The following is a 16592-nucleotide window of genomic DNA, read 5'->3' on the forward strand; positions in this document are numbered from 1 at the left end:
CTACAAAAGACCCTGAATAGCCAAAGCAATTTTGAAAAAGAACAAAAAATCTGTAGGCACCATGTGCCCTGATTTCAAACTACATAACAAAGCTATAGTAATCAAAACAGTATGGTATTCACATTAAAACAAATACATAGATCAATGGAACCCAAACAATACGGTCAATTAATTTATGACAAAGGAGGCAGGAATATATAATAGGGAAAGGATGGTCTTTTCCACAAATGGTATTGGGAAAAGTGGACAGCCGCATGCAAAAGAATGAAACTAGACCACTATCTTACACCATACACAAAAACTAACTCAAAATGGATGTAAGACCATTTTGATCAAAGACCTGAATGTAAGACCTGAAACCATAAAACTTCAAGAAGAAAATACAGGCATAAGTTACTTGACATTGGTCTTGGTGACGAATTTTTGGATCTGGCAACAAGAGCAAAAATAAACAAGTGGGACTATATCAAACTAAAAATTTCTATTTCTACACAGCAAATGAAATCATCTACAAAATTAAAAGACAACCTACTGAATGGGGGAAAATTATTTGTAAATCATATGTCAGATAAGAAGTTAATATCCAAATTATACAAAGAACTCATAAAACTCAACAGCAAAAAAAACCCCCAAAAATCTGATTTAAAAATGGGCAGAGGATCTGAATACAGATTTTTCCCAAAATATGTCATACAGATGGCCAAAAGGCACCTGAAAAGATGCTCAACATCACTAATCATCAGGGGAATGCAAATCAAAACTACAATGACATATCACCTCATACCTGGTAGAATGGCTATTATCAAAAAGATAAGAAATAAGAAGTGTTGGTGAGGATGTGGAGAAAACGGAACCCTCATATACCTCTGCGCACTGCTGGTAGGAATGTAAATTGGTGCAATCACTATGGAGGTTCCTCAAAAAATTAAAAATAGAACTACCACACAATCCATCAATTCCATTTCTGGGTATTTATCTAAAGAAAACAAAAACACTAATTTGAAAAGATATATGTACCCCCATGTTCATTTACAGCACTATTTACAATAGCCAAGATATGGAAACAACCTAGGTGTCCATCAATGGATAAATAGATAAAGAAGATGTGGTGAATATATATACAATGGAATATTATTCAGCAATAAAAAAGAATGGAATCTTGCCGTTTTCAACAACATGGATGGACCTTGAGGGAATTAGGCTAAGCACAGTTAAGTCAGACAGAGAAAAACAAATACCGTATGATTTCACTTATATGTGGAATCTAAAAAAAAAACCAAAATCATAGGTACAGAGAACAGAATGGTGCTTGCCAGAGAAGTGGGTGAGAGGTGGGAGTTGGTGAAACAGGTGAAGGGGGTCAATAGGTACAAACTTTCAGTTACAAGATGAATAAGCCACAGGGATGTAAAGCTCAGCATGGTGACTATAGTCAATAATATTGTGGAGCATACTTGAAAGTAGCCAAGAGAGTAAATACTAAAAGTTAACTGTGGGAGCTTCCCTGGTGGCGCAGTGGTCAGGAGTCCGCCTGCCAATGCAGGGGACACAGGTCCGTGCCCCAGTCCGGGAGGATCCCACATGCCACGGAGTGGCTGGGCCCGTGAGCCATGGCCGCTGAGCCTGCGCGTCCGGAGCCTGTGCTCCGCAACGGGAGAGGCCACAACAGTGAGAGGCCCGCATACCACAAAAAAAAAAAAAAATTTAAAAGTTAACTGTGTATGATGACAGATAGTAACTAGATTTATTGTGGTGACCATTTCACAACGTATACAAATACTGAATCATGATGTTATACACCTGAAACCAACATAATTTTATGTCAATTATATCTCAATAAAAATTTTTTGGAAAAAGACTCAAATGCTTCACAAATAACATGTTCAATTAAACAATGCCACAGAATGTTTTGTTTCCATTTAAAGCTCAAAACATTTATACCTAGGACCACCAATCTGCTTAGAAGAAAACAGAATTTGCTTTTTCCCTATCATACATATATCTTCCAAAGAATTTCAAAGAAATCTCCCTGCATGAATTCCTAAATGAAGATCTCTATAAAGATTTTTAGAGAACTTATAAAGCACTTATACATGCATTATATTTCACTGGATTCTCAAAATAACCACATGTAGCCAAGAGAAGTATTACCCACTTACAGATGAGGAAACTAAGGCTCAATGAAGTTTTAGAGCTCATAAGAGGCCAAGCCAGATTTCCAAGGTCACTCATTTTCCTCCAAGTCCTGTGCTCTTACATATACCACATGGTGAGCAATCAATGACTTAGGGTATTGCCAATCCTCAAAAGGGCAGCTCAAGAGAGAGGGCACATTATAGTACCAGAGCTCTATTTTCTGCTTTGCTCTCAAATATATGCGCTGCCTCGAATAATTCCTCCCAAAAAAAGCTGTGAGTGTGTAAACAGACAGACCTATAGATAAAGCACATATGGCAAACTGTTAACTAGTGGATCTAAGTGAATAGTTTACAGATGTTCATTGTACTATTTCTTGCAACTTTCCTCTAAGTTTGAAAATTTTCAATATACGAAGTTTGAGAGAAAAAAACTACCTGCTGTCTTTGTCTGTTCTTTCATTTATGAGAGGAATCCATCGACTGGTTACCTAAAATGAAAATTAACAAGAAGTAAGCCACAATGAGGATCTTCTTTGAAAAATACTCTACTTTGACCCCTAAAATTCTAAATTGAGGATCAATTTTAAAAGTGCTCCCACTGAAATTTAACAAAATATAGTGAAAAAATGTCACACATTCATACCTTATCAATAGAATGCTTGTTGTTAACAGCATAAACTATGCAGATAACATTAGCCTACAAGAAAAATTAAATTGATGTCATTTTAAAATAACACAAAAGTAGCATTTAATTACCAACTAGCTAATATAGTTGGGCCAAAGAAAGAACAAAATTGGAAAACTAAAACACTTAGCATGCCTCTAAGAGGAAAAGGTTCCAAAGGATTTACAGCAAAAATACATTCTCAAAGTCAGCAGTAACAATAAAGAACTGAAAAAGTCCTCTTGGTTAGTGAGAGAATGAAATGGTAGATACAGAATCATCACTGTTTTCCCACAAGAAAACTTAGAACTATTTTTTTTAACTTACCTGTGATATTTCTTGATGAAGTTGTTCATCACTCTGTTCTGCTTCTACAAATGACAAAGTCAAAAATTTCTTTTCATATTTTAAACACTTTCATAAAAACAAATGGCCAAGCTAAAACCCATATGACACCCATCTAACATCCCACAAAACATCTCTCACCCCTCGTGTCATTTACATGGTGTAGTGCCAGACAAGTGGCAAGCCAGAGAAAGCAGAGTTGAACTATGATAAGAAAGCTGGCTGGCACTGAGAGACAAGTCTACATGAAGATAACTCAGGCAAGGAAGAGCAGAAGGCATTGTGTGATAAATCTGGGCTGGCATCTGATCTAGAGTTGAGAAGGGACTGGGAAAAGAGATCAGAAACCCAAGTGAGAGTCAGAAGCCCAAAGAGTCTATACACACAGGGTCAAAAAGCCAGGTGAGAACCTGGGCAATATAAGCTTAAGATCTAGACAGCAGACAGAAGTAATCTTAACCAGGCCTCAGAAGCAAAACTGGAGCATGATAATGAGTCAAGAATTCCCTGGGGACTTCCCTGGTGGTCCACTGAGTAAGACTCAGCACTCCCAATGCAGGGGGCCCAGGTTCGATCCCTGGTTGGGGAACTAGATCCCGCATGCATGCCCCAACTAAGAGTTCACCTGCCGCAACTAAGAAGCCCTCATGCCTCAACTAAAAGATCCCAAGTGCCACAACTAAGATCCCAAGTGCCACAACTAAGACCCGGCGCAGCCAAAATAAATTAAAAAAAAAAAAAATTCCCTCACTGGCCCATATCTCTGGCTAGAACGGATCTCAATGGGTGGATATGCCTATAATCCCACAGGTGCAGGGGATAGGTGCAATATATAGCTAGAATGGAGAAGTAAACAAATGAAGACCAAAGCAATTATTGACATATTAATTTAGATCACTTTACGTTAACTGTTTCCCCCCAAAATGCATGTTATTTCTGACATACAAACTAATATCACAAATGAATACATGGTATTTCAATTTCTGCTAAAAATTGGCCATATTTTAAATATCTTCTCAAATGTTGAGTAATCAACGGGTTAAGGCCTCAATTCTAATACTAAAGTGAATCTAAGTATGTGGCTACACATATTGAAAAAGAATAATTCTGTAAATAAAGCTAGTTATGAGACTGATTGTAGCAGAAAACATCCAACTCCCCTCAGCTTCTAGTGCTGTCCAACAGAAATATGATACAAGCCATACATGAAATTTTTAATTTTCTAGTAGTCACCTTAAACAAAGTAAAAAGGAACAGGTAAAATGACTTTTTAATTTAACCCAAAATAACAAAAATATTAAAATTTCAATATGTAATCAATAGAAAAATTATTAATGAGATATCGTACATTCCTTTTTTCATTTTCTAAATCCACTTATATTTTATACTTAGAGCACATTTCAATTTAGACCAGACACATTTTAAGTGTTCAACAGTCATATGTATCAGACTGCAAAGTATTTCACTTTTGGAATATATGGAATACCAGCTCAGCAAAACGAAGTATTACTAATGTAGTTATACGCATTTTAAAAAATAGATTTCATTTTTTAGAGCAGTTTTAGGTTCACAGCAAAACTGAGTGGAAGGTACAGAGATTTCCCATATACCTCCTGCCTTCATATATAGCTTCCCCCAGTATCAACACCTCTCATCAGAGTGGTACACCTGTTACAACTTCTCTTTCTTTCCAAAAGAAGTCCCAGAACAAAGTAAAATAATTTAATGACTAAAAAGTAAAGTAGTAGTAAAAAACTTTACATTATTAAAAGCAATATAGATGTGCTTCCATTATCATATACTGTAAGCAAGATGATAACTGTTTTAGCTTTTTTTTTTTTTTAAGGACAAAGTCTGACAAATTAAAAAACAAATTTAGAACTCAAAAATTTTTCAAATTAGAACCTTTCTACATCATCAGAGCATGCCTGAATGTCTGATAACAAAATTAACACAGAACTTCTCTCTGCAAACATGCAAATTCAAGGAGGGTATCATTTGTCTGGTCATTTGCCATCCCTCCTTCTTTTTCGTTATTACAGAACCCAACTTGGTAAATTAGGGACAGAGAACTGCTTTTCGTGGGGTGTGGGGTAACACAAAAATAGTAAATGATCATTTACTGTTAGAGAAAAGGAACAACCCTCTTAAAACGTTTTTAAAAGCTCATTTAAGTACCTTTTTAAGGACTATTAAATTAACTCTACAGCTTCACCTACAAGAAGCATTCACTACCTGAGTAATCTACAATGTGCGTTGGAACTCTCTCAGGGGTGACATCAGCTGGAATGGTGATTTCTTCTGCCCGGGGAGGAACCTTCATTTGCAAACAAATATAAAAAAGGAAAAACCTTTGAATATTATTAATCAAACTTGTTAACAGATTATGTAAATTTATCCATATATTAGCCCCTTTTGCCAATACTTATCTTTACAAGTATTTATTGTTCTTTTAAATGCTTATTTTTATGCTTTACCACAGATGCAAATATATATGAAAACTATATGATAAAACACTTTTTAAAAAAAAATGCACATTTATACCTATGTGGGCACAGGACATATTAAGGATACTTCAGCTCCTAAATTAATTTGGTGTTTAAAAATTAGATTTTTTAAATGTAGTTTTCATTCTATTTTGTTGAAGGCTTAAGATACTCTGCAAATGAAGACTTATGTTAATCTAAAATAATCCTCAAATAAATTAATAAATTATCAAAATTCATTTCTTCTAGAAGATAACTGGCTACACAAGCCTTATGCTTAATGACCCTATTACTTAGAAAAACTCCTTATCCACGCCCCAAAGGACTATGCTAAAATGACAATTCTGGACTTCCTTGGTGTCGCAGTGGTTAAGAATCTGTCTGCGAATGCAGGGGACACGGGTTCAAGCCCTGGTCTGGGAAGATCCCACATGCCATAGAACAACTTAGCCCGTGCACCACAACTACTGAGCCTGAGCTCTAGAACGCGTTAGCCACAACTACTGAGCCTGCGTGCCACAACTGCTGAAGCCCGCGTGCCTAGAGCCTGTGCTCCACAACAAGAGAAGCCACCACAATGAGAAACCCATGCATCACAACAAAGAGTAGCCCCCATTGGCCGCAACTAGAGAAAAGCCTGCGCGCAGCAACAAAGACCCAACACAGCCAAAAATATAAATAAATAAACTTATAAAAGAATTAAATAAAAAAATAAAATAAATAAAATAAAAAGACAATTTAAACTAAATTAAACTATCATAGAAAACTTTTAGGTATTATAACCTGAGTGATCCTAATTAACGTTACTGATTCCACACACCACATATGAAAATACACTCCATTTTACAAATTAAGCTATGATTTATTTAACTATCTTATTTAAGAGAAAAAAAAGCAAAAGAAACAATGAGTGGGACTTCCCTGGTGGCGCAGTGGTTAAGAATCCGCCTGCCAGTGCAGGGGACACAGGTTCGAGCCCTGATCTGGGAAGATCCCACATGCCGTGGAGCAACTAAGCCCGTGTGCCACAACTACTGAACCTATGCTCTAGAGCCCACGAGCCACAACTACTGAGCCCGAGTTCCACAACTACTGAAGCCTGCGTGCCTAGAGCCCATGCTCTGAAACAAGAGAAGCCACCCAATGAGAAGCCCGCGAACCGCAATGAAGAGTAGCCCCTGCTCGCCACAACCAGAGAAAGCCCGCACACAGCAACAAAGACCCAAGGCAGCCAAAAATAAAAATAAATTAAAAAAAAAAAAAAGGAAACAATGAGTGGTCACATGGCAGTTGTAATTTTTGAAATAACTACCATGTAATACATCAAATTCCTCTCTAAACAGCAAAATTGAACAGATATTCCTAATTAAACAAGAGTAAAGAAATGATAAATGTAAACCGTAGCACTAATAATACCTACTATGTGAAGAAAGAAAAAGAAATAATTTTCATCCCTTTTGCATTGATCCCATTCCTCATAACAATATCTTAACATTACATAAGGCCTTAGCCAACAGTCCCCCATACTGGAACTTCCAAAATGTAATAAATAAATACATTGCCAGCAATAACAAAACCACCTAACTTTTGGTGGCACTCTATTATTACTAAGCTTATCTCATTTGAGATCCATAACAATCCTTTGAGGTAGGCAAAGGTGGAATGCATTATATTTTTTATTTGTAAAATGATGCAGGTGCATAATATTTGAGGTTTTCAAATATGTGTGTCAGAATTCTAGTGGTTCTAATGCCTCAAAGACTGGGGAGTGTCAGATGGAAGGCAAGCGGGGAGCCAGACCTTTTACCCTTACTTCAACTAAAGGAATACTCCATCTGTTCTATATTTGGGGCTTATGAAAAACATTAAGAGAGGATGATACAGCTTAGATATCTCTAACATCCCTTTCAGCTCCCATTTTACAGATGAGACAACTAAGGCACAGAAATGACAAATGTCCTAGCCAAGATCAAAAGTAAGAAACACAAAGGCCTTACTTAGTGAACTCAGAACTAGTTTGACTCTTTCTCCTACACTATATTTCAAAGATGTCGTGTAAAAACTACCACAAGCCTTTCTAAGAGTCATAACTATCAGAAAGAAACCACATGCAAAAATATATTCTATTTAACTCAATTTTGATAAAATTTAAAAAATTTTAAATATAGTTAAGAAATCAAAATGTTTACCTCTTCTGGGAATTCTTCACTGACCAGAGACATAATCAGTGATGTCTTCCCAACTCTAGCTGTGAAAAGAAAGAATTACTTTAATAAAGTATTTAGATTCTACATAACCTCAAATTTAGCAACCACACGGGGAAGTCTGTTATTTGTTACCTAAAATCAGAGGCATCCAAATTAGCATGTTTTAGTACAATACTTAAATTATATCTTTTTCTTCTGCTTAGTAAAGTTACACATATTCATTGTTTAAAACAAAAAATTACCAAAATATATAAAAGTAAAAATCTCCCATAGTATCCCCCATTGTTTAACATATGTAGTCTCCCAGATTTTCCTACACTTATATTTAACATAATAATAATTTACCACAGTAGAATCAGAGTATTTATACTATTTTGCAATCTTCCTTTATCACTTAATTATGTATTTGGACAGTATTCCACGTCAATATTTTTAAATCTCCTGGGACGGGGAAAGGGAAGGTTATTATTTAATAAATATAGCATTTTCGTTGAGGATGAAGAAAAAGTTTTAGATGTAGAAAGTGGTGATGGTTATACAACACTGTGAAAACATTTAATGCCCCTGAACTGTACACTTACAAAAGGTTAAAATGTTTAACATTGTCTTGTATAGTTTATCACAATTTTTAAAAATAGCAATAGTGCACTTTATATTAACATTTAAAAAGCTTCCTACATTATTTTTTTATTTTTTTTTTTTGCGGTACGCGGGCCTCTCACTGTTGTGGCCTCTCCCGTTGCGGAGCACAGGCTCCGGACGCGCAGGCTCAGCGGCCATGGCTCACGGGCCCAGCCGCTCCGCGGCATGTGGGGTCTTCCCGGACCGGGACACGAACCCGCGTCCCCTGCATCGGCAGGCGGACACTCAACCACTGCGCCACCAGGGAAGCCCTCCTACATTATTTTTGATAGCTGTATAAGAATCCATCGTATGATGTCATAATTTATTAACGTAATTTCCTAACAATGAACAGTATTCAGATTTTCACTTTTATAAACAATGGTGCAATGAGTATTTTTACAGGATAAATTCCTAGAAGTAGAACTCAAGTTAGCATGCATGATCTTTTTTGTTTTAATAGACATTGTTAAATTAGCTCCAAAAAAGAATAAACTAATTTACATCCTCACCAATAGAAGAGCAGAGTGTCTATTTCTTTATATCTTTACCTCATTTCTTTTTTAGGGTATCATATTTAAAGGGTTAGTAAGAACAAAGATACTTTCCTGTTACATTTTCTAACCTAGAAATTTTTTTTTAATGCACAAACTTAAATTCTTAACCTTCTTGCTAAAAATTGACTTTCATTCCCATCATTTTCTGATAATATAATTACTATTGCTAGATATTCAAATGCTTATCAACTAAATCCTCTTGTGATTCTAGAGGAAAACAGTCCACCTGCCTGTTAATCTCTGCCGTAATAGAAAATTATAGATTTCAAAAGTCAAGTCTAGGGTTTCCCTGGTGGCGCAGTGGTTGAGAGTCCGCCTGCTGATGCAGGAGACACAGGTTCGTGCCCCGGTCCGGGAAGATCCCACATGCTGCGGAGTGGCTGGGCCCGTAAGCCATGGCCGCTGAGCCTGTGCGTCCAGAGCCTGTGCTCCGCAACGGGAGAGGCCACAACAGTGAGAGGCCCGCATACCGCAAAAAAAAAAAAAAAGTCAAGTCTAAATATAAAAGAACTGGAAAATGTTAAAGTTAAGGAAAGTCACATTCCTTTTCTAAATGACTAAAAGAAAGGGTGACTAAAAATACCAGTCAAAGGACTTCCCTGGTGGCGCAGTGGTTATGAATCCGCCTGCCAATGCAGGGGACCCGGGTTTGAGCCCTGGTCCGGGAAGATCCCACATGCTGCGGAGCAACTAAGCCTGTGTGCCACAACTACTGAGCCTGTGCTCTAGAGCTTGCGAGCCACAACTACTGAGCCCGCGTGCCACAACTACTGAAGTCCACGCACCTAGAGCCCGTACTCTGCAACAAGAGAAGCCACCGCAATGAGAAGCCCGCGCACTGCAATGAAGAGTAGCCCCCGATTGCCGCAACTAGAGAAAGCCTGAGCGCAGCAACGAAGACTCAACATAGCCAAAAAATAAATAAATAAAATTAATTTATTAAAAAAAAAATACAAGTCAAGTCTGGAAAAATGATGACTGGCTAGAAAAGAGAGCACTGGTCAAAACAACTTAGAGGGTGTGCTGCAAACAAGCGGGTGCTGCAGATGGAGGGCAGATCAGATGGTTAACAGGTGTCTTCTAGCTCTGACTTCTTCAATCTTTACAATTTACATGTGTAAGAAGGCTTGGGCCTTCTTCAAGTGGCTGACAATAACATAACATCTCCCTGAGTCACGGAATCAGGAGCCCATCATCACAGAACTGCTATAACCTAGTTATTGAAGGCAGTTTACCCAGCTCCCCACAAAAATTTTAGATGAAGAGCTAAGGGACCCAGCCACAGTGATTTTCTCATGGTCTCACTAAGAGAATAACCCATCTCCTGATAGCTAAGCAGTATTCTTTCTCTTTCTTATGCCAGACATTAACAATTATTGTTAACACAAGTTAGTAATACAGAAAAGGAATGGTGACCACAAAAGTCAGGAAGCACCCCATACACAAATACTGCATAAGTTAATTAAAATATTCAGATTCATTGGTGACTAATCCAGCAACTCTGGCTCAATTTTTTTTTTTATTTATATTCAGAAAATTTCAGACTTACAGAAAAATTGCAAAAATAATTCAAAGGAGTCAGGTCTATCCTTCAATCAAATTCCCCACACGTTGAACAACACAGGTGTGAACTGTGCAGGTCCACTTTGACACAGATTTTGTTTTTTCAATTGCAAATACTACACAATCTGCAGATCTTTGATGTGGAATCACAGATACAGAGGAACACAGTAAACAGTGGGCCAGCTATAAGTTATACAGAGATTTTCAACTGCACAGAAGGTCAGTACCCCTAACCCCTGCTTTGTTCAAAGGTCAAATGTAGTTATCTTAAAATGGGCCAAGCCACCGTCCTCTTATTCCAGATACTTAAAACAACAAACCTTTTAGAAGATCCAATGCCTGTACAATACCTGTGACCTTTGATCTTCTGGGCCTTTCTGGCCCTAGGAGAGATGTCTGCTTTTTCCCTGGTTATCTCCAAAATCCTACAACTATCACCAGCACAGATGTTCCCAGAAACTTTTCCATTTCTGAAGAACTCTCCTGGATATCTTATACAGCTGACCCTTGAACAATGAGGGGGTTAGGAGTGCTAACACACGCACAGTTGAAAATAGTGTTACTTATAGTCGGCCTTCTGTATCAGTGATTCATCTGTATCCTCATCCCTGGATTCAAGCAACTGCAGATTGTGTAGTACTGTAGTATTTACTATTGAAAAAGATCAGCAGATAAGTGGACCTGCAAAGTTCCAACCCATGTTGTTCAAAGGTCAACTGTACCTGTCTACAATGTTATCCTTGATCTACTAAGTCCGGAATGGGAAAAAATGAATCAGATACTCAATAATCAGATACTCAGTCGGATACTCAATAACTCAGATGCTCCTTGGTAACTAAAACAAGTCCCATTGTTGGTCCTTGAGAAATGTGCCTACCTTAATACCCTGATTCTTCTTCTGATACCCTGATAATCCCCTTTTTAGAATTACCTTTTAAAAATTTTATTTGTATCCTACCACTCAAAGGCTCTCATCAGTTTCAGAAGAAACCTACCTACCTTTGAATCCTTAACTCAAAATGTTAAACAAAATCTTCAAAATTAAATCAATCAACAATATCAAAAAGCCTATTAGTTTCCAAGACAGCAAAGGACTTGTTTCTCCTTAATCACCATCACTCAGGATCCCTTAGCAAAATGCAGGTCTTCAACAGGTGTTCTGTGTTACCTTTAAAGTTCCCCCTCACCGTAACCTTTAAAATGCATCCATTCTTCCTCATCTCTCTTCTTAAAACTCATTATGACAACCCTTTTCTTGGTCATAGTCCCTTTTCTGCTTTTCTCATGGACCCTCTGTATCCCCAGTGATATTTTCAGAAGAGAAAAACCAACATTCTGGGGAAATTTAGATTTCTCCGCAGCTCAGCTCCTCAGGGCAGTTCTGGCTACCTGCAGCAACTCCTGCCAAAGCACAGACCTGTCACCATGTCCATTCCAACAGGGCAGGCCTCAGAGACAGGAAAGGAAATGGCTTGGAGACGAGGCACCATAAAGACGGCAACAATTAAAGAGCTTTACTTATGCTTGATCATACAGACTTACAAGACAGCAATACCAAAGAGTGGGGATAATTAATTTATTTGTATGATACTACCTTTCAAAGTGTGACATTTCTACTCATTCGTATCCTGCCTCATTTGTTAAAAGAATCTGAGGGAATTTAGCACTTACTACAATAAAACAATCCCATGTAGTTTCTGAAGTAATTGTATAATAAAAGGCCTTTTAAAAAAATCAAATAACATGAATCTCTCCCACATAAAAATCCAAGAGTGATTTCCTTTTTTAAACCAAGTTCAAAATTAGAGCAAGAGAGAGAGATTACAGTGAATTTGGGAAAAAATGAATGAGCATGTTTTCATTAGTACCACTTTGGGTTTCCTTTTGGAAGAGCAGTGAAATGACAGCTGCTTTAACTAATAAAGGATTATACAGATGTGATTTAGTTTCAAAATGCTTTGGTGAGGAACTTCCCTGGTGGCTCAGTGGTTAAGAATCCACCTGCCAATGCAGGGGACATGGGTTCGAGCCCTGGTCCGGGAAGATCCCACATGCCGTGGAGCAACTAAGCCCATGCGCCACAACTACTGCGCCTGCGCCCTAGAGCTCGTGAGCCACAACTACTGAGCCTACGTGCTGCAACTACTGAAGCCCACGCACCCAGAGCCCATGCTCCGCAACAAGAGAAGCCACCGCAATAAGAAGCCCGCGCACTGCAACAAAGAATAGCCCCCTGCTCACCGCAACTAGAGAAAGCCCACGCGCAGCAAGGAAGACCCAACAGATCCAAAAATAAATAAATAAAAACATTTAACCAAAAAAAAAAAAAAATGCTTTGGTGAATCTAAAATAGGGCTTTTTTGCTTCTCTTAAGACCTACCCACCTAACCTTGAGTGAGACTATCAAAGAAATAATGAAGCAGCAAGTTTAAAATTAAAGTTAAAATAGGCCACTTTCAAGCTAATTTTAATTGAGAAAATAAATGAATGTCTTGAAGGAAAAAATTTTAGAATATTAAAATTTTAAGACTCTTTAAATAAGCCTATAATCAAAAAGGTTCCTTATGGGAATCCCCTGGCAGTCCAGTGGTTAGGACTCCACGCTTTCACTGCCGAGGGCCCAGGTTCGATCTCTGGTCAGGGAGCTAAGATCCTGAAACCCGCGCAGCACAGCCAAAAAAAAAATCCCTTATGACAATGGCAGATGAGTATAAACATTGCATATTTTTAACTACTCCAGAAAATAGAAATTATTTCCATAAGGAACAATATGCCAAGCTCTTCTCTAATTACTGTACCAATTAAATTTTATATTTAATATAATATATACTACAAATATTTTATATAGTACAATTTTATGATAAATATAATTAAATATAATAATTATATACAATATAAACATTTTAATATAAATATTAATATGGAGGACAAAAAAATTATCCTTTGTTAGCCAGACATCTGATGGTCTCTATTTCCTCTATTTTGCCTGAGAAATATTAAAGTGATCTATAAAAATTAAAAGCATGGCCACAACTATCCCCAAGGACAGAAGGCCTTCTGATTCAGTTCAACACAACATGCTACAGTTCTGTCTGAAACCCCATGCTTCTAAGTAGGTCATCCATGGGAAGCATAATTCATCACTATAGAACAAATTATCTAGATTTATCCCGGCTAAAAATTTGTCTTTTCATCACATCTTTTGAACATCTACTTCTAAATGACAGCAAATTCTTAATATTCATGAAGTGGAAGTAATATTCCCTGGTTCCAATTGCCATCCTACCAGCCATATTGACTATTTTTCTTGATAACAAACACCCCATGCTTCAAGTAGCAAAGGGATCTACCTACTCCTCATTTTTATCTGCTTCTTTATTAAGAAGCCTTGCTGGCTCTTCTTTTTTTTTTTTGGCTCTTCTTAATTTATTGTAATTAGAATACACAGGGAGGAGGAGAGTAGCTATGAAGTTGTATTTTTAACTGGAAAATTTTAGCATTTGGGGAAATAGCTGAGCATTGTTCCAAAGGACAATTTCATCAACCACATGCAGACAACGTGGGCTGCAGAAGGACAAATGCTATGGTCTATCCCTCTCCTTCAAACTACGTCAACACTAGTGCCCAACTGGTGCCGGCAGAGCAGAAAAGACAGCAGAGAACAGGTCTCAGTACATATGTAAGGATGATGTAGAAGAGACTCTCTATATGAATAGAATAGCTATGTAGAATGGACTTTCTACGGCCAATCACCCAGGTACTATCACCCAGGTGATAGTAGGTACCATACTGCGTTGTGTTATCACCAGACACAGTATAATTGAAACTGGAGCAGTTTAATCTTCAAATATCATTCTAACAAAGACCAGAATGGAGAGCAATATGGCTTTAAAAAGAGCATAGAAAGTTTTTCTCCAAAATAAATGCTAGCTTATTCCTGAAGTGTCTTTGACTCTTATACCTAAAGAATCTTTCTCTAACTCCTTTAAACCTCCAAGATGGCCTCTGGTGGTTCAAGGAGAAGCTGACCTCTTTTGGCAAGGACTATGATTCCTGGCAGCCAAGACATGAACTAGACATGGCATTGCCATTATAAGTCACTGGTCTACTTCATTGCCAGAACACAGGAATCTCCCCAACAAAATAAAGCTAAGAACATGGACAAGAGACTGGATGAATGCTGCCCCTTCAAATCCTAACAATAACCACATCAGACCAGATTTTAAGAAAGGAGAATGATCACATTTTTATGACTAAGACGAGTGGTTTGGAAAACAAGGAAAGTGTAAATAAACTAAATAAACTAAACTAGCTTGAACTCGTTCATTCTTTCAACAACTATTTGAGTGCCTACTTTGTGCCTGGCCTACTCTAGGCCTGGGGAAATGGCAATAAACAAGACCAATCCCCTACGAAGCTTACCTCCTAGCCCAAGTAACAACAGAAAAAAGTGAACAAATATGCAGGGAAGTAGGGATAATGCCTGGGTCAGGGCCCTCTTATAGAGAAAGCAAAGTAAAGGAGAGAGTAGTACAAGAACAAAGCAAGGGCCAGATTGTGAAGGACTCTGCAGGACTGCATTAAAAAGTTTAATGGCCTTGGGACTTCCCTGGTGGTCCAGGGGTTAAGACTCTGCACCTCCAGTGCAGGGGGCATGGGTTCGATCCCTGGTTGGGGAACTAAGATCCCACATGCCTCACTGTGCAGCCAAAAGTTAAAAAAAAAAAAACTGAATGGTCTTTAAGTGAAAGTAGAAATATCAGAGAATTAAATGGGTAACATGATCTGGGATATTTTTTAAAGATGACTCTGTCTGCTACATGGAGAACGGACGAAATTAGAAGCAGGGATACCAGTTAAGGAGATATTACAAAAGCCTAGGCCAGAGCCAACCGAAGTGTGAGCTAGTTTGGCAGAAGTTTCGATGATAAACCAAGCAGTTAGACAAACTGCGTAAGAGATACCGGACTCATTTAAAAAGAGGATAACAGTTCCACTTTCTTAATTAATTTGACCAGAAGACAAATATATCTCAATTTAATTTAAAAACAAGACTTCACTAAAACTAAGACTATCTTGTGTACTTTTTTTTTTTTTTTTGCAGTACGCGGGCCTGTGCCACCAGGGAAGCCCCTATCTTGTGTACTTTTAATGCAGCTACAGGATTTAGATAAAAGGTTAATAAGGCTCATTCCTCATATTATAACAAGGACATCTGTTAAGCATACTAATGCAAATCTAGTTAAATGCAAATTCTGGCCAATGAAATTGACCATGGAAAGTTATAACCTGAAGAAGTAAGTTTCATGTGGTTGAATTTTTTAAAATTTTTAATTTTTTGTTTTGTTTAAAGAATGGTAATTAACTTTTAATTTGGCCTGAATAGCATTCAATATGTTCAATAATTAAGGTAAGGTGAAGAAGATACTTAAAATACTTTGGCTTTCTCTGCAAATAAACACCTTAAAATTTATAGACAGCCTAACTTTTCTGATCTAAGCAGTCAACAGACATTCAGCAACCAGTTAGCATTAAAGCCTGGCTGGCTCAGAATCCAAATTCTGGATGGGTCAAGAAAAGATCCATTTCACCTCCAGAGTACAGTATAGGTTAAGCCAACAGAATGTTGAAACTGCTCACAACTGTTTGGGAGCCTCAGTGAATGAAGCTGCTGCTGTGTGGTTCAGGGACGGACACCAACAGCAATAAAATGTACTGAAGTGATTGAGAAAGAACAGGCTTTACAACAACTCCAGAGACGATGCTCCTTTTTCCTTTCGTTTCCTATTTCCCTTAGTTAACCATCTTAAAACTACAAATGAATTATTATGACTTCTTCCTTAAAAAGTGGTTTTCCTGGGCTTCCCTGATGGCACTGTGGTTAAGAATCTGCCTGCCAATGCAAGGTAAACGAGTTCGAGCCCTGGTCTGGGAAGATCCCACATGCTGCGGAGCAACTAAGCCCGTGTGCCACAACTACTGAGCCTGCGCTCTAGAGCCCGTGAGCCACA

General features: G+C 37.9%; 1 protein-coding gene across 6 annotated transcripts in view; it reads right to left on the reverse strand.

Annotated features, from left to right (window-relative positions):
- Positions 1–16592, reverse strand: part of RHOT1 (ras homolog family member T1) — a 55505-nt gene that overhangs the window by 36049 nt on the left and 2864 nt on the right. For 5 of the 6 annotated variants that reach the window (XM_024734891.1, XM_024734911.1, XM_024734884.1 and 2 more), the window contains exons 2-6: positions 7823–7881; positions 5383–5464; positions 3130–3173; positions 2782–2835; positions 2574–2626 (exon numbers count right to left, since the gene is read on the reverse strand). In XM_024734891.1, coding sequence (XP_024590659.1) covers positions 2574–2626; positions 2782–2835; positions 3130–3173; positions 5383–5464; positions 7823–7881 — 292 coding nt within the window. The remainder of the gene's footprint in view (positions 1–2573; positions 2627–2781; positions 2836–3129; positions 3174–5382; positions 5465–7822; positions 7882–16592) is intronic. The other variant, XM_024734901.1, reaches the window with a different exon arrangement.

This window comes from Neophocaena asiaeorientalis, unplaced genomic scaffold, assembly GCF_003031525.2.
Source record: "Neophocaena asiaeorientalis asiaeorientalis breed wild unplaced genomic scaffold, Neophocaena_asiaeorientalis_V1.1 scaffold129, whole genome shotgun sequence".
Taxonomy (NCBI): domain Eukaryota; kingdom Metazoa; phylum Chordata; class Mammalia; order Artiodactyla; family Phocoenidae; genus Neophocaena; species Neophocaena asiaeorientalis.